Genomic DNA, 22,091 nt, shown 5'->3' with positions numbered 1-22,091 from the left:
TTAGTAGATCCGGGCCCCAAGTGTTTATTTAGTTAATGAGAATGTATGACCTACACTCTAAAACCTAACAAGATATCATCATAAACACAAGGACAACACACTGAAATCTGTGAGTCAACTAATTGACCAAATGCCACAGTTTGCCTACAAAGTTTCAAGGAAGCTAATTGTCGCAGCTAATCATTTCATTCCAGTAAAGGAGGAGCACCACACTGAGCATCTATCCCTAACCATTTTTATTGGTAACCTGAGGGATGCTAAAGACCTTTCTGGACCTTTCTATGAACACTAGTGATCACACGCCACAACAGATTTAATGGTAATGTCTATTTTCCACTATGATTCATGTGTTCGGATGTCATCAGAATGTGCCGGTAAGTTGTCTCTGTGAGTAAGTTGAATATAAGAGTGTGTCTTATTTTACCATGAAACTGAATGAATAGTTGAACATTTTGGGAGAGTTAAATGTTCTGAATCATACCATTGTCATGCTTGTATCCTTAATAAAGCTACAGCTAGCAGCTGGACAGCTCCAGCCAGCCTGGATCAATTAGTTCTGATCGATTCTGTATTCTCTCGTGACGATGATTACGGATGATGCTTTGACATTCAGGAGATGCAGCGTGTAGAAACCATAGAAATAAACCACTATTTACTTTATTTAAATTTTGTGTATCAGGATGATGTGATGGGGCCTACCCAATTTAGGATTTTAACAGTTGAATCTAATTTGGCTGTTCAAAAAATAGATTCAACAATTCATCTTTTTTCAGTTCAGCACCATACTAAACTTCTACACTGAAAACTTGATCAGCCTATATCAATATGTTTTACCTGCAGCTTCAGATTCATGTTTTAACACCTTTCCTTTGTCATCTGTGATGTGAAAGCATACGATTTCCACAGTCAGAGAAAGTTCAGTTATAAAATCCCAGATGACATGGAGCGTCTCTCCCGTCGCTCTGAGGCTTTTTGTAATGTACTCCGACTGACTGCCATAGATGTGCCAGTGTTTTGTTTTCAGGATGGGGATTTTATTAATTGTTCATTCGTTTATTTTTTAGATACATTTTCATTAAACACATTACCATCATTATAACCATATAACATTGTTGTGACTGTGGAACAAAAACACAATAATTTTTCCAAAATCACAAATTTCATTGGAAACCCACTACATTTCCCAGGGACCCACTCAAATGACCACCTGTGGGACTCACTATATGGAAAACCTTGAAACATCACTGGGTATTGGCACAAGAACCTGCTTAGACTGCTGCTTGTAGGATAGGAGGAACAAATGGGGAGGAGGCAATGTAATGACTATAAAGAATATAGTTTTTCTCCTTTTTTGTGATATTATAAGGACATGGTAACCACAAGTGGGTCTCAATCCTATCTGATGATAGAGAACAAAGATCCTAATCGTCAGTGTCCAAAATATATACAAAGGATGCTAGTCAGTAAAATGGATGGAAAATGATTATGTGCGTCATAGACACATTTGTGTTCCTGCTGAATGCACACAACAAGGCATACTGATGGTAATGTGAGGTTGAAGTTGTTTGTTTGTTATGAAAAAATGTTGTGTTTTCAGTTGAGTGTTGAGAATTCAACTAAATAAAGCATTTAAGTTGTGTCAGATGTTGGTGTTTTGTATTTTGTTAATACAACTTAAAAGGTTTAAGCCAATTGGTTTCCTCAAATGAAATGAGTAGCCACAACAGAGTTTGAAGTTGTCACAATTAGAATTATATAATTTGCTGCAGTGGAAGAAAACAATAAATGCAACATTTGTATGAACAACATGCATTTAAGATATTATTACTTTATTCAGATAAATTATATTAACACGTGAAGTAAGTGCAGATAAATGCTGCATATGAGTTCATTAATTAGACGGGATTCAAATTATTAACTTAAGTCACCAAAGTTACCACAGCTATAAATACTTGAGTTGCTTTTACTCAAGTAGTTTGTAATGCTTAAATTGTTGTAATAAATGTAAATGGCTTAAGGCAATCTGTTTCCCCAAACAATTTTAGTTGAACTAACTCTCAAGGTTTTACAGTGTAGATTTCAACATCAAGTGGAAAAAACATGTAATTAAAATGTGTGTAGTATATGTCCCACACTGTTGTCTTACTGTAGTCTTTATGTACAATCATCATATCATCATTCAAGAAGATCCAGAGTTGTTTACCTGTCCGACTCTGGAGTTTTCACAGACGAAGGTATCTGAAGGAACGGCCAGCTGAGGGGGGAACTCATTCACATCCAGCACGTTGACTGTCACGGACACTTTGGTGGACAGGAGAGGTTTGTCTGTAAGGGTCATCATAAAGACATATTTTACTTTATTTTATTTTTACACTTTGTGGTACAGCCTAATGTGTTAATCCAACATACTGACAGTCTATCAGTGTGACCTCAACAGAAATGATGATGACAGTGAACAGAAGGCAGAAGGACACAGACAGTCTACAATTCCAATAAAAATGCCAACACAAGTTCATCATTATGCATTATTTTTTTTTTAAACCTCTCGAAAACTGTATTTTAGATCCTCCATATTAAATATTCATGACACAGTGTAAAGCATTAAAGTTAAATCTGGAAGAAAACATCCCTTAGGTTTTATTTATTAAGCTTTCACAGTTTTATACTGAGTGAATCTGCTTCCTCAGGACTGTGTGTGTAAGCATTACCCAAGAGATCATTCAAGACCCATGTTAATACTAGGTGTGAACTGACAGTCTTAGAGTTGTCAACTTGAGATATGATCACCAAAGATGAATGTTAATACCGAAGACAAACAGCCTCATGGTTTATAACAATGCAGTAAAGTGAGGACACAAATGTTTCATGGAGGAGACTAACGTATATAACCTGGTTCTGCTTGTTTGTCACTGTCAACACCAGTTGGCCACTATTGAGGACACCGGTGAGCCCAGGGCACAGCCGTGCTTCTGTCTGTAGAAATCTTCACTGTACTGGAAGTAGGTGGTCATCAAACAGAGGTCAAGTAAGGCACAAATGTGATTCTGCTAGACAGAGTGCTGTCCTGTAGCAGGTGTTTCTTCACAGTATTTACCGCTTCTTTAGAAGTGGCCAACCTCTACATGGAAGAAGTTGAGAGCAGAGCCTAGATTATCTTTACAGGAACTGCTCCTAGTCACTGGTTCAGGTATGTGGATGACACCTAGGTCAACATCAGAATGTTGGTGAACAACAGAATGTTTTGACATTAAGCTTCATGATCAAAGAAAGTTTAATACCATGGACACTTCTGCCCTTACTCTCATGCTCCATCATTTCTCGCTCATCCACATGACCTCCCTCTCTCTCTCTGTCTCTCTGTCTCTCTGTCTCTCTCTCTCTCAATTCAATTTGAATATCAAATGGAGTTTTATTGGCATGAAAGTTTTCAAAAACAGTTTTGCCACAGTATTTAGGTACATATAAACAAATATTAGTAGAATACACAAAAACGAAACAAACTCTCTGTCTGTCTTTCTCTCTCTCTCCCTCTCTCTCTGATGCGAGTCTACATCATCATATTTAAAAAAATAAAATAAAATTAATATACTTTTTAATGCCTCTTTTTTAGGGGTGCTGCAGTCCCCTCAGCACACTTACTTCCTCCATCCATGGGAACTGAGTACATTTACTTAAGAACTGTACTTAATGTCCCTGTACTTTGAGTAGTTTACATTTTATGTTACTTTATACTTCTACTCCACTACATCTCAGAAAAAAATGTTATTACTGGACTATATTTATTTGCCATTTTAAAATATATTCACTTGCAGATTAAGACAGTAAAAAACCTGCTGCAGAATGACCCTTTAAAATATAATACATCTTTATAAAGTAAATTAAAATTCATATATAAAGCATATATAATTAAAAACCTTTAAAAATTAGCTAAAGAAAAAAACAACAACAAAAAAATAAGAAAACAGATAAATAGATAGATACATAGCAAAGGGTTTTTAAAAAAGCAGATGGGACAGAGCGATTTTCAAATGTTTTAGTACTTTATGGGTTTATGTTTAGCATAGAATTCTGAAATAACTCCTTTGTTCAAGTTTTTTTCTTCACATCTTATAAAAAGTTGTTCTATGTTGGAAGGTTCCTTTAATAGGTTTTCCCACTGTTAATTTTTATGAAGTTAATGTCTTGTAGAAATGTATAATGATCTTGGGCAAGCCCCTTGTCCATCCATTTCTCTTGATGGATAAAAATCTGGATTTATTGCAATTTTGAAAGCTCTTGAAATTCTTAGTTTACTCTGTATTTTAGTCCATATTTTCCATGTGTTCTCTACCCATTTGTTCTTTATCTTGAGTTTTTTTCCCCCCATTCTTTCTAGACAATGAATGGTAGAGAACCTAATGGAATTAGACAGCAGTTCTGTCCTGTTGCAGCCCACAGCGAATCAATATCTTTTTGTTATCCATGACATTATTGTTTTTAGTTGTGATGCCCAGTAATAGTTTTGCAAATTGGGTAAATTAAAACCTCTATATTTTTTAGCTGCATTAAGGTTTCTAAAATAGGACCAAAAGCTTCTGCTATATCTTTCAGTGAAGTCAAATATTATTCTGATTCTGGATGTCTTATCTTTGCAAACACTCTGTTTGTTTGGTTTGTTTGTTTGTTTTCTAAATAGAAATTCTAATAAATGACTTGCTCTGTTCTGCCCATTTCATAATATTTCTGGCTTGAGAAGCATATAGCTCCCTATGCCTTCTCCATGAGATGTTTGAGTCTCTGTCCAGTTTTAGTTCCACAGGGATATCTTTATTTGAAGTCATTTTGTGTTCTCAAAGTATTTTTTTTAGTCCAAACGATATTTCTATCATCCTTCCCTGAATAACTACTTTACATCCTTCCTATAGAATTGAGGGTGTTACTTCATTATTGGCATTGACAGTAAATATTATTCTATATTTTTCGAGTTTCAAGTTCATCTACTGTTACTTTATCTTATAATATTGATGTGTTAACTCTATAGCTGCCTTTCTCAAACTATGGTACCCTCTAGTGGTACGCGGAGGATTCTCCGAAATACCCTGCTTTTAAAAAAATTAAATACAATTAATTTAAACATGTATAATACCATCAAAATGCTACGGCAAATGAAATCAAAACACTGTAACCATGAGATAAATGAAAATGGGTTTAAAATAAGTTTAGCCTTAACTGTATTTTTTTTTTGTTCATCTGCCAGTCAGCCTGCTACGTAGTCGGGTTGTGGCGCGAGCGCCAAGCCATTACAAGGTGAAGACAAAGATAAGCGGAAGAAGCTAAAAAGAGTTAAAAACAATGCAGCCGTGGCTCCAAACAGGATCTCTTCTGAAGAGAAGTCTGGATCAGGAGGATAATAATGTTACGGCAGAAACGGCAGTGGATGACAGTGATCACAGCAGCATCCCTGAAGTATCTACAGCACCAACAGGCTGCAAACGGTGAAAAACTGTAAGAAAATATGAGGCCGGTTACATTAAATTTGGATTCAGCTGGAGCAGGATGGAGGAAGAGCCCAGGCCCAGTGTGTGGTATGTGGTGATGTTTTGAGTAATGAAACCATCTCATCTCAAACGGCATCTCACCACCAAACACGCAGCGCTGACAGAAAAACCAATGGATTTTTTTTTAAGAAAGCGGGATGAACTGAAGCAATCCAAGTCCACCATTCAATCTTGTGTTACACCCGTAACCAAGGCACAGTAGGCCTCATATCGTGCCAGTCTCCACATAGCAAAAGCCGGTAAGCCACACACAATTGGCGAACAACTGTGTCTACCTGAGACTGAAGCTCACCTCAATTGAGCCAGATATGGCAGGACTGTGTTCACAGAGGCAGGCACACCCTTCTCATTAGTGTGTGTGTGTGTGTGTGTGTGTGTGTGTGTGTGAGAGAGAGAGAGAGAGAGAGAGAGAGAGAGAGAGAGAGAGAGAGAGAGAGAGAATAAGTGTTTCATCATGCTGTTTCTTGCTGTGATCATTGCACACAGGTATATTGCATTTCCCAAATTGTTGACTTTGTGATCTTGGGCAGATCTGACACAGTGTTTGAATGATCACTGAACAGTTGTTTTGTGTGTGTGTGTGTGTGTGTGGGTGTGTGTGTGTGTGTGTTTGAATGAAATGTGACTTTACAGGGACTTACAGTTGGTATTGTTAATGTGCTCACTTGCTCTGTGTGCGTACTGTATGTGTGTGAGGGGTTGCCCCTGCTTTATAGTTGTGTGAAAGAGTTTAATAGGGCGTGATATTTGTGCCACATTTGTGAAGGAACAATGGGAGAGTTTGAGGACATAAATTATATTTTGAAGAGAAAATATGCACAAGCAAGACATAATTTCATTTGAGCAAACAAAAACATATTTTGTGCTCAATAAATGTGTTTGCATGTTTGCTTTTATCTATTTTAACGCACAGTAATGACCTCTGCGCTCTCAAACTCTTGCTGGCTACATGCAAATACATTTATTGAGCACAAAATATATTTTAGTTTGCTCAAATGAAATTATGTTTTGCTCATGCATAATTTCTCTTCAAAATATAATTTATGTGCTTGCAACATATATTTTTCTGTGCTCAAAATCTCCCATTGCTCCTTCGCGAATGTGGCACAAATATCACGCCATAGTTTAAGTGCCAGTTCTAGTGCTACTCCTTTGCACAGTGTGATTGTGGCTGACAAGTCAACAATAAATAATATTCCTATTGGGAATAACTTTGACTCCTGTTTGAACTCGATTTAGCTGAATAGGGTTGCCTATTTCTACTACTGTATTTTTACATGGGTCAAAATGGTGGTACTTGGAGAGCCGGATATTTTCTGAGGTGGTACAGGGTGTAAAACGTTTGAGAACCACTGCTCTATAGTATTTAAATGATTCCTTTCAAATGTCTATAATAAGTTTAATAGGATTGTTACATATTTAATTTTGCAGTCCCATACTTTGCGCAGGTGTTTCTTTGACATAAGGAAGAAATCATTCCTTGAATAACTATCGTGGGTTAGATATGTGGGTTAGAGTAGAAAGTGTAGTCTCTTGATCCTGGACTGTGGCCTGAGGGGTCTGAGGGTGGATAAGTCCACACCTATTACCAACATCACTTTCCCCTTAATGATTATTGCATTTACTATGGTTTTAAAAAAACGTATGATCATCAGTAGTATTCTCCTAAAGTACCAACTATCATAAAATATCATCCCTCTTCATCTCACAACTTTGACAATGTTTTTTTTTTTTAGAACAAATGGCACTGATTTATAAATTAGAATGGTGACTGCCCTTGTCCTACTATAGGATGCATAACCCTACACCCTACACTTGATTTACCCACTCTTTTTGATTTTTCATTCTCCTTCTCTGACAGGTGGGTTTCTTGCAGGAAAGCAACTAAGCAGTTTCATTTCCTTAGTTGATTTAGTATTTTATTTTACTTTTCCTTTAAACTACGTTTCTCCCACATCAAATTCTTTATGTCATTTCAAATGAATACATACATAAGTTAAGCATTGAACTAGCATATTTTCAGCCATTAAATAACCTTATTGACATACTTGTCAAACTTTAGTGAATAGCCAGTTATTGAAATAAGCCTAACATTTACCATCTGAAACTGAAGTCTTCATGTCGGCAAATTTATATCTGTATTTTTCATCTACTTTCTCACCCCGCCACTCATCTAGATGTCACCACATCCATGACGACGTGCAGGTCTTGACAGTCTTTTTATTTTCTCCTCCCTCCTGCAGTGGCCCAGCTGTCTTGTGGCCATTTGCTCCAGGCACGGTCGGTTTCTTCCACTTGAACTTGAATCCCAATCTTCTGGAGCACTGGCACAGCTTCTGATAATGTCTTAAACGTCACTGTGTCCATGTCCAGGAATAGTTTTAGTTACACAGGATATGACGACTGACGACTGACGACTAATGTTCTTTTCTTTCATTTTTTTAATGATGTCTCACACCTGCCCCCTTTTCATCTGTGTTTCATTAGTGTAATCCTGGTTGAAATATATATTATTGTCTTTCACATAATAATCCAGAAAGAAAACAATTTTTGCTCTTGGTGGGGCTGTGTCATCCCTCCTTATGGCACTGGACAGGCGGTATGCTCTCTCAATGTGCACATCCAATTTTTCTGTTACTTGTAGTGAGGGCCAGATGAGTTCAGCTACAAACCCGACCTTTTATTTTTCAGCTCCCTCAGGGATACTATTTATGCTTAGGCTACATCTTTCTTCGCGATCGGAATTTCTTACATTTAGCTGAAAGTTTGGTCTCCTTAAAAAGTAAGAAAACAGAAGATTTTTCAAGCCGGGCTGTTCTGTCTTCCAACACACTCACAAAAGTGTGATTTTTCATGTGAACAGTTAGATTCTTGCCCAAAAGTATGTCCGCAAAATGTTGGCATTTCTTCTTGTCATACTAACTGTAGTCTGGCACAGGTGTTTGGGACTTTGAACAAGCATGTCATGGTTTAAGTTAATGTAAAATGCTATATATCATATAAGTGTAAATAAAAAAGATGGGATTTCTAATGTTTTTTTCTGTTGTTTTTTTTAAGGAACTTGTAGACCACCTGAGCTTCATTAAATAAAAAGTTGAACATCACAACATTATTCAGCCAGACCCCATCTGTCATCATGCTGACGCCATCTAAAGCAACAGTTTTGGCCACTAGATGGAGTCAGATACTCATCAGACATTTCTATGCTCCCCAAAGCTGTTTCAAACACCTGGCAGATAATCCCCTCCAATCATCCTACCATTTAGCCAACAAAGCCTTGTGTTTCACTCTATAACTGACTGTGACAGAGTCAACAGATGTATATTGTTGTTCAATCTAATGAGGAGGCTTGGCAGATGTGTGACTCTGCAGCCCTTTGCCTCCTCAAGAAGCTTACAGGCAGAAATCATATGGAGCATGCACAGTCTGGATTAGTTAAGCTGCTTGCTTAAATTTACTTAATTTAGTTTCTACCAGGTCACTACCCACAGTCTCTACAGCTGCTGCTGAACTCCAACCAAAGGTGTAGAGGACTGTGGGAGACACGGACACAACTGAAATTTCCCCATAGAATTAAAATAGGTACAGTGGTTTGTCTTCATATCTTCTTCTTCTTTCAGTCACAAGTTGCAGAATGCAGAAATTGTTAAAGTGAATACACTGTTGGGTAATTCATGTTTATCCCATTTATACTACAAATCACTTTTCCCTGCCCCATCAGCTGATAAAGGTCACATAACATGATCAAAAGCTTCACAACAGCTATATGGAGAGAGATTGTTTATTGTTCAAAGTGGACAAACTTCATCTGCTAATGAAGATCAGGTTTGTGATGTAATGCTCAAAAGCATCAGAACAGTTAGTAAATAGATTTGGGGTGTGACTGTTTTTCAATATCCACAACTTGCTCTAGTTATGTGATCAATTATAGTGAACGTCAACTCTGCATTAGTTTTAAACTGCATTATCCGCTACTAGTAGTAGTATGAGTACTAAAGTTTTAATACTTCTGTTGTAAACCATAAGACCTTTGTTGTATACTTTGTTGGGTATACTTGCATCATCCCAAATGTTTCCGACAATGTTCAAACCCAGAGAATTCTGTAATTTTATTCAAGGTAACGGTGCATTTAATTCTGTTCATCTCTAACTTCAGGAGAGAGTCAGAGAGTCAAGTAGGTCTATTTGTGGACCCACAGTAGCTACAAGACACAACTACTACATGGCACTACAGGCACCAAAACTTATTGGTTAGGGTTGGGGAAAGTTATCAGGGAGAACCTCCATCAACATCAGGGGGGTGTGTTGTGTAGCAAGTGAAATGTCTGCTGGAGTCAAGTCAGACAAAGATGTGTCATGCGGCTGCAGGTTAAGATAAGTTAAGATGAGATAAGATAAGATTATCCTTTATTAATCCCCAGGGGGGAAATTCAAATGTTGCCGCAGCACAAAGGAGCAGGTAGAGACAACGTAGCAAGCAGAAAAAGTAAGCGCAAATACAAATTGAAATAGGATAAAGATAAATATCCCAAAAAATAAAAATAGGAGGTGACCATAAACCTTAACCTTAAATAACCTTTAATTCATCAGTCTGCTGTTCTCTGTGAATGGTGAAGCAGATGTCACAGAAGCATTGTTGTGTCTTTGGATGAGTGCACTGGCCTCTCTATACTTTGTTCCAGATGGAGGATGTGTTTGTTGTGGGGTACTTACTGACTTTGGTTGCCACCACAGTGATATTGTGCTGAACAGCTTTCTCTCTGTCCAGATAATCATTAGTGGAAATGGTTCCTTCAACCGTGTCGATATCAAAACAGCTGTCTGACTCTGTGTGCCATTCCAACGAATACCTGCAGACACAAGAGCAGTTCACATTAGTCCAGCTGAGAGGGAAACAAGTTACAGTGGTGGGCTGGGTGCTTTGTCATCAAAGGAGCCACATTTGAAAAATGCCCTCACTCCAGCAGTGGGGCACAGCTAAGAAACCTTTGTAACAGAAGGACCACTTAAATACAGCAGAGTATATTTCTGCAGTAGCAAAGCAGTTTGGTGTTTTTCGGTCCACTTTGGGACGTAAATAACAATGAAAAATTCAACACAAGTACAGCTCTATTTTATTTTTAAACCAGGGTTGTATTGTTGTACATTTCTGTCAACCATTAGAGACCACCAACATATATATATATATATATATATATATATATATATATATATATATATATATATATATATATATATATATATATATAGATATAGATATATAAAAATATGTTGTTTGTTTGAGCCTTTCAAAATACCTACATGATTGTTCAATAGCTCAGTCCATAGGGACTTGGCTTGGGGACTCAAAGGTGGCTAGTTCAAGTCCCACTTGGACCAAAAAAAGTGTGATGTGGACTAGTAATGGAGAATGCTAGTTCACATCCTGGGCATTGCTGAGGTGCCCTTGAGCAAGGCACCGACCCCTAACACTGCTTATTGGGCGCCGTGCATGTGGCAGCCCCTTCACTCATCTCCTCTATACACTGTGTGTGTGTGTAATGTGAGTGAAAAAGAGAATTTCCCCATTGTGGGATTAAAAATAGTATAATCATAATAAAAAAATTCAAAAACAGGAACTAGGCTAGAATTTAAGCATTTCAGACAGAGGGTGAAGAGAGGTCCTGCAGCAGTGGGCAGTATGAGAAAGTGTTTGTTTTGTTTTTTTTACTTGAAGCATATAAACCCATTCAGGTAGACAAGCTGCCAAATCTCTTAGGGGGAGCAACACTTTCGAAGGTGGCTTAGGTAAATTAACCTAAATCAGCTGATATTGTCATATTGCATTGTAACACATGTACATGAGTTCATCCTCAAGACACCTTTTCATGTAAAGGCAACTACTTATTGGAGCAAATTAATAACAGTGGCACTGGACCTGATGATGCGCTATTAATAAAACTATTTACACTTTAACTGTTGGGGAGATATAAATGCAGTGTTGCTAATGTAACTAATTAATTCTCATAAACTGAATTGGGGTGAATTTTTCCATTGTGTGTTGAGAAAATTCTCCTTCTTAAGCTAAATAAACTCTTGGGTTTTTAAAGATAAAATGCATAGTCTCAAACCTGAAAACAGGCCGTTTTTTATAGAGCCGTGGTTCTCACAGGAAAGCCACACTACAAACGTAGGATGGTGTAACTCTGTTACTGTGATGATACATGACGGTTAAATATTGAATCTGTGTCTACGATAACCAGATCCTGACATGTAAATGTGACATCTGTGGGAATAAAAAGCACCAACATCGTTTTTATAAATACAGTGATTTTTGATAATCTAAGTACTAATAATAACAATCATGGAGTCAAAAAATTAACAAAGTCTGCAAATCAAGATAAGAAACGGCAACTGGCAGTGAGCCTGCTTTCTTTTCTTTTAGCAGTGAAGTGATAAACTCCATGACAGAACATTATAAAATATGATATTGTATAAAATGACATTTCATGTTGCAGTAGGCTACTTTTAAAAATATGCACCATATATATAGTTTTTATTATTATTATTATTATTATTACTATTATTATTACTATTTTTCTGCATATTCTTGACTTTGAATGGGAGCAGCTGTAACGCAAGCAATTTCCCGTCGGGGATTAATGAAGTATTTCTAATTCTGATTCTGATATTATGCAGTCAGTTGTCCATATTTAAGTTGACAGTATGGTAGACAGATGTCACATTTACATGTCAGGATCTGGTTATTATAGACACAGATTCAATATTTAACTGTCATTCATCATCACAGTAAAAGAGTTACATACATTGGCAGCTGTAAACACTCATAAAAACATTATAAAAATACATCCGGTGGTTTGGTGCCTACCTGTATACTGAACATGTAAGGAGTAGTTAAGGTTTATAATCATCAGAGAACGTTAGAGACATTGTTTTTGGTTCCTATCTGTTTCCTGAATATATTTGTATATATGTGAATGTGTACATGTGTGAATGTGTAAATGAGAGACATTAACTTATAGCACTTTGTAGAAGGGCGCTTTATAAAGTTCACTCCATTGACTTGTATTAGTTCACGGGGCAGAGCTGCCACCTCCAATATGGCGGCGACGTCGACGTACTGTCCAGCGCTCAATGAGGCATCTATGTAGTATATATGTCTATGGTTTTCTTAATGCCCACAACGACTATGCTGTTTTAACAGCCAACGCAGGACGCTGCAACCACCTTTAATCCACGCCGAGGAAGTGAGCTGGATTAAGGAAAACACGCAATACAAGTGAGGCTTAATTAGTGTCTGGGCAGATAGTTAGCGTGTATTGTATGCTTGTAAGCTACATTGTTTGTTTGTGAGTTTGTGGACCGCCGAGTCCTTTTAAATTGCTGTTAGTTTCACATTGTAAAACATTGCTTGCTGTTTGCTTCCCCTTTTCGCTCATCAGGAGCCGAGTTGAGCCTCTCCACTCTGTGGAGCGGAAAGTGTTAGCTTAAGGGCGTTAGCCCTTTGTCTCTCTCTCTCTCTCTCTCTCTCTCTCTCTCTCTCTCTAACTAACTAACCCACATGTACACACATATTAGGGGTCAGCGCACACACACGTAATGTTATGAGCGACCTGTTGGAGACTTATGGTTGATGACCTCGCTATAACATAAGATATGTGTGTCTCGTGATATTCCCCTTTTATGACTTCAGAGACGGACACCTTGTGGTAGCATGACTACCTTTGTGGAACAGTAGGTCACTATCCCTCCAAATTCATCTCGTGTGCAATCCAAGTGCACACGAAGCCAACGGCGGTGTAACCATTGCCGTTGTTCAAATCTTGCGCATTCGTTCAATTGACTACCTTTGGGTGACATATTCACGTCCACCATTTTTGAATTCTAGATACATGATTCAGCAAAATCATTATCATATTTGAATTTGTGTCCGCACGTGACTTCTCCAATTCCCATTTGGCCATTTTTGTAGTCCTTTCTATGGAACACTTCGTGACATCACCTTCCAAGTGATCGTGACCACCATTTTGGCTCTCCGCCATCTTGTCTCTTTGACTACGACCGCCATCTTGGCTCCTCTTTCTTTGTCTCTCCGACACAAACACAAACACACACACACACACACACACACACACACACACACACACACACACACACACACACACACACACATCTTATTCTTGTTTGCTATTTGTGCTTGAGTTTGTCTTAGTTTTAGTTTCATAGTTTAGTTGCTTAAGGTGAGTAATCGATGTTTGTTTATTGAAAGTATTATTGATTTGATCAATTTGCTAACAATAATAAAGTCTATTATATTGTACAGAGCAGTCTGTGATTATTTTGTGCATATGTTTTGTGATAATTGCTGGTTGTGATGGTCAGTGCTCGGATTCATTTCCTTCACTGTTCCTTTAATTGTAAATATTTTACAAATATTTACATTTAAAGTGAACCCTTCTTTTGAGACTATTTTTGGTCCCTGATTCCAGGGTGGTACCCCGTTTTAATGATTTGAAAATTTATTTTATTATTTTTTATTTATTTAATTTTAATAATTATTATCAATAATTATTCATTTCTAATAACCACACCTGCCCTACCATCAATTCCCAAAAACAACATACAGTAAATGCAAGCATGAGAAGTCACAAATATATTTCCTTGCTGGAGTGAATTGCACTGGCAATTCTTATATCCAAAGTATGTGTGTGAAGTCCAACTAAGTTCTTAATAACTATAAATAACTATGCAACTATGCTATACATGTATAAACCGTTTCAAATTTGTACTAACTAGTCTTTCAGTCTGACATTTTGTAATTTGGGGAATATTGAGTTAGTTGTGAAATGAATTTATGAAATCGAAATTTAAAAGCTTTACAGTTGACATTACTGAACAGAACATTGATGACATGTCAGCTTAAATATGTCAACTGGTCTTCGTTTAACCTCTTTTGCTCCTCACTTAAGACATTGGTTCTCAACCTGTAAGAAACACAGCTCTAAAGGGGGTCATATCACCAAGCTAACATTAGCTTTGTCAGTTTAGTTTGTGTTTGCTACGTAACAGTTGCACCTGGCAGTTAGTAAGTGTAAAATATTAAGCTATTAATAACTATTGTCTATGTAAGAACTACTTTGTGTTGTGTAAACTATTTCAATTAAGTGAGCTGGTGCAACCGGCTCCATGACTAGAAACTTAATACTTAATGCTAATACTAACTCTGGAAACTATCTTTAAGTTCTCTTTTGTACTTTGACAGTGGCACATGCAGCACATTACTAGTATTACTCCCACTGACTAATGGATTCATTTACCTGACAGCACTGCTGCTGGCATCCAGGTCGTAAGCCGTCACAGAGCCAATGATGGTTCCTGGAGGCGTGTCCTCGTACACATCCATAGAGTAGGAGGGCTTGGTGAAGACAGGTGGCTCATCCATGTCCAGGACATTCACCTTGACTGTAGCTGAGTCCTTGAAGGGCCCAAGATGAAGGAAACGGGGGTCCAGCTGTGCGTTTGACGCCTCAACCTTGAAGGTGTAGGACTTCTTTGTCTCATAGTCAAGAGTCTGCAGAAACAAAAGAATAAAGAATAGAGAGACAAAGAGGGATGAAATCTTAAGAGAATAAAGCTGCGCATATAAATACAACAATTTTTTTTGTCCTTTTTGCCTTAATTAGATAGTGAAGAAAAATGACCACATAGATTGACTACGAAAGCAGCTTATTACAACCCATATGAACATTTCTTGTAAGACGGCAACCTATAATGGCGATGGTTATTACAACGGCTGCAAAGGAGGAAGTAAGGATAATTAGTATAAAGCGTGAAGAGTGAAGAGTGAAGGAGATCCGGGATGAACAGTTCGGGTAAACAATCACAGGACTTTCATTGAGGAGACTGTTCATGGCCACTGTGAAACCAAAGTCAACAATGAATTATTTTTAACATATTAACATGAATGTGAATAGAACGTAACGTAACGTAGGTAACCTGAAGGTACAGAAATACCATATGTAGTGGACCAAAAACAGGAATATATGAAGAAACTTAATTCTTCCATAAACATGTTGATGGTTTAGTCTAAAGGCTCCTTGTGCCTGTGTCACTGGACACAAGACCTGAGAACACATGCTGTGTCTTCGTGGCCTCTGATAGGCCTTGTCATAATCCTGAAGCAGTGAGACCTGCTGCTCCACTGAACCTACTGTACAGCGGTCATCATCTGGCTGTGTCCTAGTAACTGAAGATGACCAAGTCTGCTCACCATGCTCGGTGCTTTCTGGGAAGTTTGCATCATCGTCAGCCCATCCATCACCACAGAAAAGTAGGAAATAACCAACTTCATGCATTCTGTCTGAGAGTTAATGCAGAGCTAATTCTTAAATGATCTTTGCTTTTATTGAGTGACGTTTTCTCCTTTTTGCATTTTTGAATTGTTTTTGATAACATTCATTCATCAATTCATCAATTCTGTCTGCAAAACTTTAATTCATGCCTTATCACTCATCCACTCTAGTTGTATACATGTTCATATCTATATATGTGAAGTGGTCCTTTCCATCCATCATTCATCCAATTGAGTCGCTGTATTTGTGTTTTCCTTTATGACAGAGATGGAGTTCAATTTAATCAGAATTTACAACTTTCAGATATAAGACTGATTAATTTGGTGTGATATTTTTTTTAAAATTAATTAATCAATCCATTAATTAATCAATAGAGGAGGTGCCACTTCTAATGAGGACTTAATGATATCTAATATATATGGTGTGAACGCTACACTTCATTATTTTAAGCCAAACCACAATCTTTTACCCGACTTAACCAAGAGGTTTTCCTGCCTAAACTGTGAGTGTACTATGAAGGTTACGCTGCAACAGTCATGTTGTTTTGGGAATGGTGATATACATCATTTTGGGAATAACCTACCTCTTTGTCTTTAATAGATGCGGCCCCAATTCACATTCCTCAACTCTATACTGTATGCCAGAAATAAGACCACGCAGATCTTTTTGCTTCACTGGAGCTTTGGACTACTTTGAGTAAAGGAGTTTACATGAAGATGAGCATCTGGCTTTTGTATTGCAATGAATACTTCCAAGGACACACATGTTTCATTCATCCACTCACTCCCAGTGACCTTGTTGGAAGGAAACATGTTGTTACCCACAAACCCCCGTCAATCACCTCTAGTGGGAGTAAATGTAAAGGAGATGACAAGCACGTGTGGATGTGTTTGTTATGGGTCCACATGCCCGAGCATCAGAACCTATACATGTGAGTGGAATGAATGAATTTTAGAGTGGAAAACATACATGAAGAATAATAATGTCACAAAAAGTACCACATCTATTTAAATCCTCTATCGTGTTTTCCGTGTTTTGATACCTTCAAAGAGTAAGCAAACATACATGATGTTTTCAACATCCATGCATTCATATACTGTGCACTGTATGTGGAGAACTTAAAGGTTACTTTAAATTCAAAACTGATGTCATGTCATGGAAACCTGACCAACTAATTTTTTAATGTTTTCAATGTAATTTATGTTTTTTGTGAGGAAGCATATAGGCTTGGATACAATAGGTAGTTTCAGTGGTTGTCAGTGCAAGTCTTGGTGTGACCTACAGAGTTCAGTTCAACAATGCATATGGTCATATGGCATATTTGGTTAATTCTAAGTTTAGCTCAACAAATTGCCTTTGCCAAGCACTGAGGGACACACAACCAAACTTAAATTGATGGTGTGTAGGAGATAGGCTGATCAACTGTCACTCAATACTCTTTACACTGGCAATAGACTTTTCTTTTTTGCTTTGAAGGAGCAATTTGTGAGATATGGGCAGTATTTTAGTGTGAAGAAATGACAGTCTTGACATTTGGTCAAAGACGTCTTTGTACTTTGTAGCAGAGATGTCTACTGAAGTTAGCATGCTAACCAGCTAGACTCATCCTGTCCTCTCTCATAATACCACTTTGTACAGAAAAATACAACCGGACACCGGACACCTTCTGAATTCAAGTTTCTCTCTATTTCCAACTCTCTCCCTCTCCTCTGCTGCTTCATGCCTCTCCTGTCCCTGCCCGCTGTGTCTTCTTGTCCCTGTCACTCTAAATCACCTCAGTACTGTATCCCCTGTCTTCAAATTGACCTCCATCATTATCAGAGGCAGTGTTCAGTCCCAGTCTGGTGTCCAGCCGTGCTCACTGGCAGGCTGCTGAGCCCAGTCGAGCTGAGCCCCATTGACATCGATGGCTATCTGAGCTACTTGCTAACTAGCATAGCTAGTCGCTATGGCCAAAGACAGCTACAGCAAAGAGTATGCTGCCCCCTGTATTTTTGAAACTACTTTTGAATTCTGGCCATTTCTTAGAAATTACACCTATACCTATCATTCTGAAGTAATGTTGATTGCACTTTGGTGTAGTGAGTGTTGGGTGTGGTTATTAGCATAACTACAACTGTCTGTTAAGGTTTTCTCAACGCTGTGCTTATAGTCGAGGTTTAGGCAGAAAAACATTTGGTCAGGGTTAGGAAAACATCATGTTTTGGCTTAAAATACCTGTTTTTGACAACACAAACACAGCTGGAAATTGTCCCGAGGTCTCCTATAAAATATTCAGCAGTGTAAAACGTACAAATATTGGAATGCTGTGGTCTCTCATGGCAGCATTGTAGCCTCTAACATCAGGTCATAAACACATTTTGTAGACATGTCAGTACAGTGTGTTGCCTGTGACATCTACATATGTGAATGTATCAGTGTTCTTCAGAGACCTTTAACTGCTAACATTTTAACCTGGCAGTTGGGCTTCATTAAGATACTACAAAGAATGGGACCAGTCATTTATTTAAATAAGAGTAAAAACTGCAACTGATTTTGCTCAGAAGTTTGGCAGAACTTCTGAGTGCTACTGAACTACCAACATGCAGTCCAACCCATTACAGTAAGCAAATCCTGTTAGACTGACTGCCCTCTAGACTGTACAGCAGAACACCTTGACAAAATGGTGAAGGGAAGCAGACAGAAAGGAGAGGGAAAAAATATCTCACTCCAATAAAGTTTCTAATAGCTGAGAGGAATCGTCTTCTGAGTGATCTGAACTTGTCTGGTGTAGACCTGCGCCATGATTAAAAAGGGGAGAGTTGAAATCTTTCCTGGATCAATACACACATCATTCACTCTGCATTTCACTTGGCTGACACTGAGACTTGTAGGGTTAAGAAAGGGGAAAGGGAAAGGGAAGAGGGCTGACTGGCAGCAAGAGAGCCAGAGAGGATTTAACTGATTGCCATCTTGCCACAGATGGTAGAGAGGAAGAGGAGAGTGGAGAGGGAAGGTGTGGAGAGAGGAGAGTAGTTGGCCTGAGATTAGTGTCTGATAGAGCTGCAATACGCTACTCCTCACATTGTGATTTAAAAAAAAGTATCTTGAATCAGTTTGTGTCTGCAACCTGTGTGTTCATGCCCTTATTTTTCCCACTTCAGTGGTGTTTGCAATTTGTCCTTTTGACATGCCATGTCCATTGGGTCATTAATTAGCTGTGGCTATAATGATGAGGCTGGCAGCCATAGAACAGAGTCCTCTGAATGAGGAATGAATAAGGACACTGAAGTTAAGTTGATAAAGAAAAGAGCAAAGCTCAACATTTAAATAAAGCAGCATTGTTCTTTTATTTACAGATCTGCTGTGTCTGTAGACAGTCTCTTAAACCTGAGGTGGCTTTATGGATGCTGGCTGCTGTCCTCTGCTCCTGGGTAGGAGCCAGAATGCTGCCTTTCTTTAAAGTCACATTCTCTGACTTCGTTTATCCTCAAATACCAAGCCTTAATCAGGTAATGGTGTGTCAAAGGTGCATTAATGGTTTTTGTTTGGCCACTTGGGGGCAAAAAGCTGTAAATACAGTGACATACTGTATATATTATCTCCTTATAAAGTTGCTATGTATGAGTAAACAGGTGCACACTTACATCTCCAGTATATTTACAACTACACAGAGGTACATTACCATACCACACCATTACATTTGTGGTTGTGATTGTGTCATGATTGTAAGTTCAATAGCCACTTTCCTTTTAGCTCTGATTTTGTCTCCACCAAGTCCTAAGAAACATGTCTGGATCTTTAGCTGCTAAATGCTACACTATGTTCACCAGCTAGTCTCTAACTGTCTTTCCCTCTAGTGCTGGGCAGGTAGTGTACAGTAGATTTATCAGATCATTTTCACTGAAAACTGCCTGATTCTGGACACAATGCTGATGAGAGCAGTGAGACTGAAATAAAACAGTAATCAAGTCCCCCCTTTTACACATAGTCATTAAATATCTAATATTAAAATAACAATTATCATTAATTATATCAGTGTATACTATGATGTATGGCACCTATATAATTCAGATTAGTCATTATGAGCTAATTAAGAGTAGTATTTGACTACTTGTTAGCCTTACCTGAAAGGTCCTGTATATTTGTCATTGTTAATGTAAGCCTACTTGAATATAAAGGTTCTGCAAAACAGGAGACTGGCCATCAACACTTAGCCCATGTGAATTGATGAAGCCTATGCCTGTAGCCCATTTGTTTATGTATTAGCCTACCATTAGTAGGTGGCTATTTAACCTGCCAATGTTAGCAGCAGACAGGGGTGGGCTGGCCATGGCCATAGGGAGGTTCGGAAGTATTCCAGAACGGCCGGTCTGTTCCAGGTTTTTTTACCCCATAAAACAGCCGCAGGTGGCACAGAGTGGAACGTCAGACTGGGTCAATCTAATATTTTGCATATTAAGGGGGGATACGAGCGGCCCCTCCCAACTTGAGCTGATCCTTGTTTCTATTGAAATGTGATTGGCTCAGCCGCTCAGTCAGTCATTAAACCGTTATTTTCGTGTTTTAAAAAAAGAAAGAGGAGCGGGATAAATTCAAATTAGCAAACATGCTAAAAAGAAAGAAGCCGGAGAAAGAGATGGGTGGAGCAGGAAAATTAAGGGCAAAAAAAGAAAAAAAAAGGTTAATACAGGATGCAGCCAAATGCGCTAAATTAACAGAGCTTTTCCGTGGTGGAGGGGCGAAGGTCAGGGCGGCTAGTGTCAGCCAGGCCAGTGACGACACGGGACCCAGCAGCTTCGGGCAGACAAGTAACGCCGGTATGTCGGGCTGCGTCGGGTCGGGTTGTAATTTCCAGGCCCATTGAGAACTCTAGTTTGTGTTTTTGGATGTGTTCAGGGCACACAGAACTAGGCTTTCCGCCGATCTGATCGGCTATATCGGATCGGCCGATATTTTGAACAGATCATAATGTATTGTTTTGGTGTCAACAAAGACTTGAGATGTCTTAACTTTGAGCGGATGCATTAATAATGTTAGCCTGCTAAATACTTTGTTTATAATTCTAGTTTATGGTACGTGTGGCAGTGTATTGATTTATGTTTGTTTGTTGTACAGATAATCATCCTTCCTCCCATTTGACCAAACAGTTCCAACTCATACCAATAAACGGTTAAATGGCTTTCTTGGATCCTGCATGTTTGAATGTGCACCCCAGTTAGTAATTCTATGGTCCAGTCACCTTCATCCTCCACCACATGCAACCTTTAAATCATACAGCTCTTTTACACTTATCATTAAGCACACACACATAGTAGTTTTGATTGTTGAAAAAACATAGTGTGTGAGTATGCATAGTATATGTGAGCATATGTTCTTCAATACACTCTACTGACTGACTAATCTGTGTGTGTTGTGTTTAATATCATTAGATTGTTTTTATACTGCAAATAAAGTATTTGTGTTAAAATTACGGTTCCACTTGCGTCCGTCATGCGATCGGATAAAAGGCCTCTCCAAACCAAGCTCCCGGGCTGAATTTCAACCCCAGCCCGCCCCTGGCAGCAGATGTCTGTTTCAACTGATCAACCACTGAACTAGTAACTGCAATATCCCCAGACTCCCTTAACAAATCATGTGTTTTTAAGAGTTGATGAATGAGGAGAAGCTTTATAAACATTGCGAAACGGGGGCGGCTGTAGCTCATGGGGTAGTTCTACAGGTCGTCCAGTAATCGGAAGGCTGCCGGTTCGAATCCCTGGCTACTCCCTTGAGCAAGATACTAAACCCCAAATTGCTCCTGATGAGCAGTTGGCATCTTGCATCACTGTGTGATGTGTGTGTGAATGTGACAAGTGTTGTGACAGCTTTGAGCTGTCAGTAGACTTGAAAAGCAATATAAAAATGCAAGTCCATTTACCATCCATCAATGTTGCGAAACGGCCAATAAATTGTCCCTGCTTGTAAATTCAGAATTAAAAACAAATACCTTAATATGTTTCTTTCCATGTAAAAAGTGCCAGTTTGTCGCAGCATCACTATGCCAGCCGGTCTGTTTCTGTCTAAAGAACATCTTACCTACCAACATTCAATTGATTTCACCATTTACTTTACATTTATGAAAGAATTTTAATTACAGTAAACATGTCACATTTTCGAAGTAGCTATTATAGGCTACTTCTTTGACACCTGTGTAGAAAATCATAGCTAAATTTTTTGAGTT

The 22,091-nt window shown here is 38.4% G+C and overlaps 1 protein-coding gene across 1 annotated transcript in view; it reads right to left on the bottom strand.

Annotated features, from left to right (window-relative positions):
- Positions 1–22,091, bottom strand: part of LOC141016640 (cadherin-12-like) — a 91,970-nt gene that overhangs the window by 21,950 nt on the left and 47,929 nt on the right. Inside the window, exons 7-9 of the mRNA XM_073491131.1 lie at positions 14,855–15,108; positions 10,251–10,387; positions 2,204–2,325 (exon numbers count right to left, since the gene is read on the bottom strand). Of these exons, the coding sequence (XP_073347232.1) occupies positions 2,204–2,325; positions 10,251–10,387; positions 14,855–15,108 (513 nt within the window). The remainder of the gene's footprint in view (positions 1–2,203; positions 2,326–10,250; positions 10,388–14,854; positions 15,109–22,091) is intronic.

This window comes from Pagrus major, chromosome 21 (assembly GCF_040436345.1).
Source record: "Pagrus major chromosome 21, Pma_NU_1.0".
In the NCBI taxonomy this organism is placed as follows: Eukaryota; Metazoa; Chordata; class Actinopteri; order Spariformes; family Sparidae; genus Pagrus; species Pagrus major.
The sequence above is the reverse complement of the archived record's forward strand: the minus strand, read 5'-3'. Positions and strand labels throughout refer to the sequence as shown.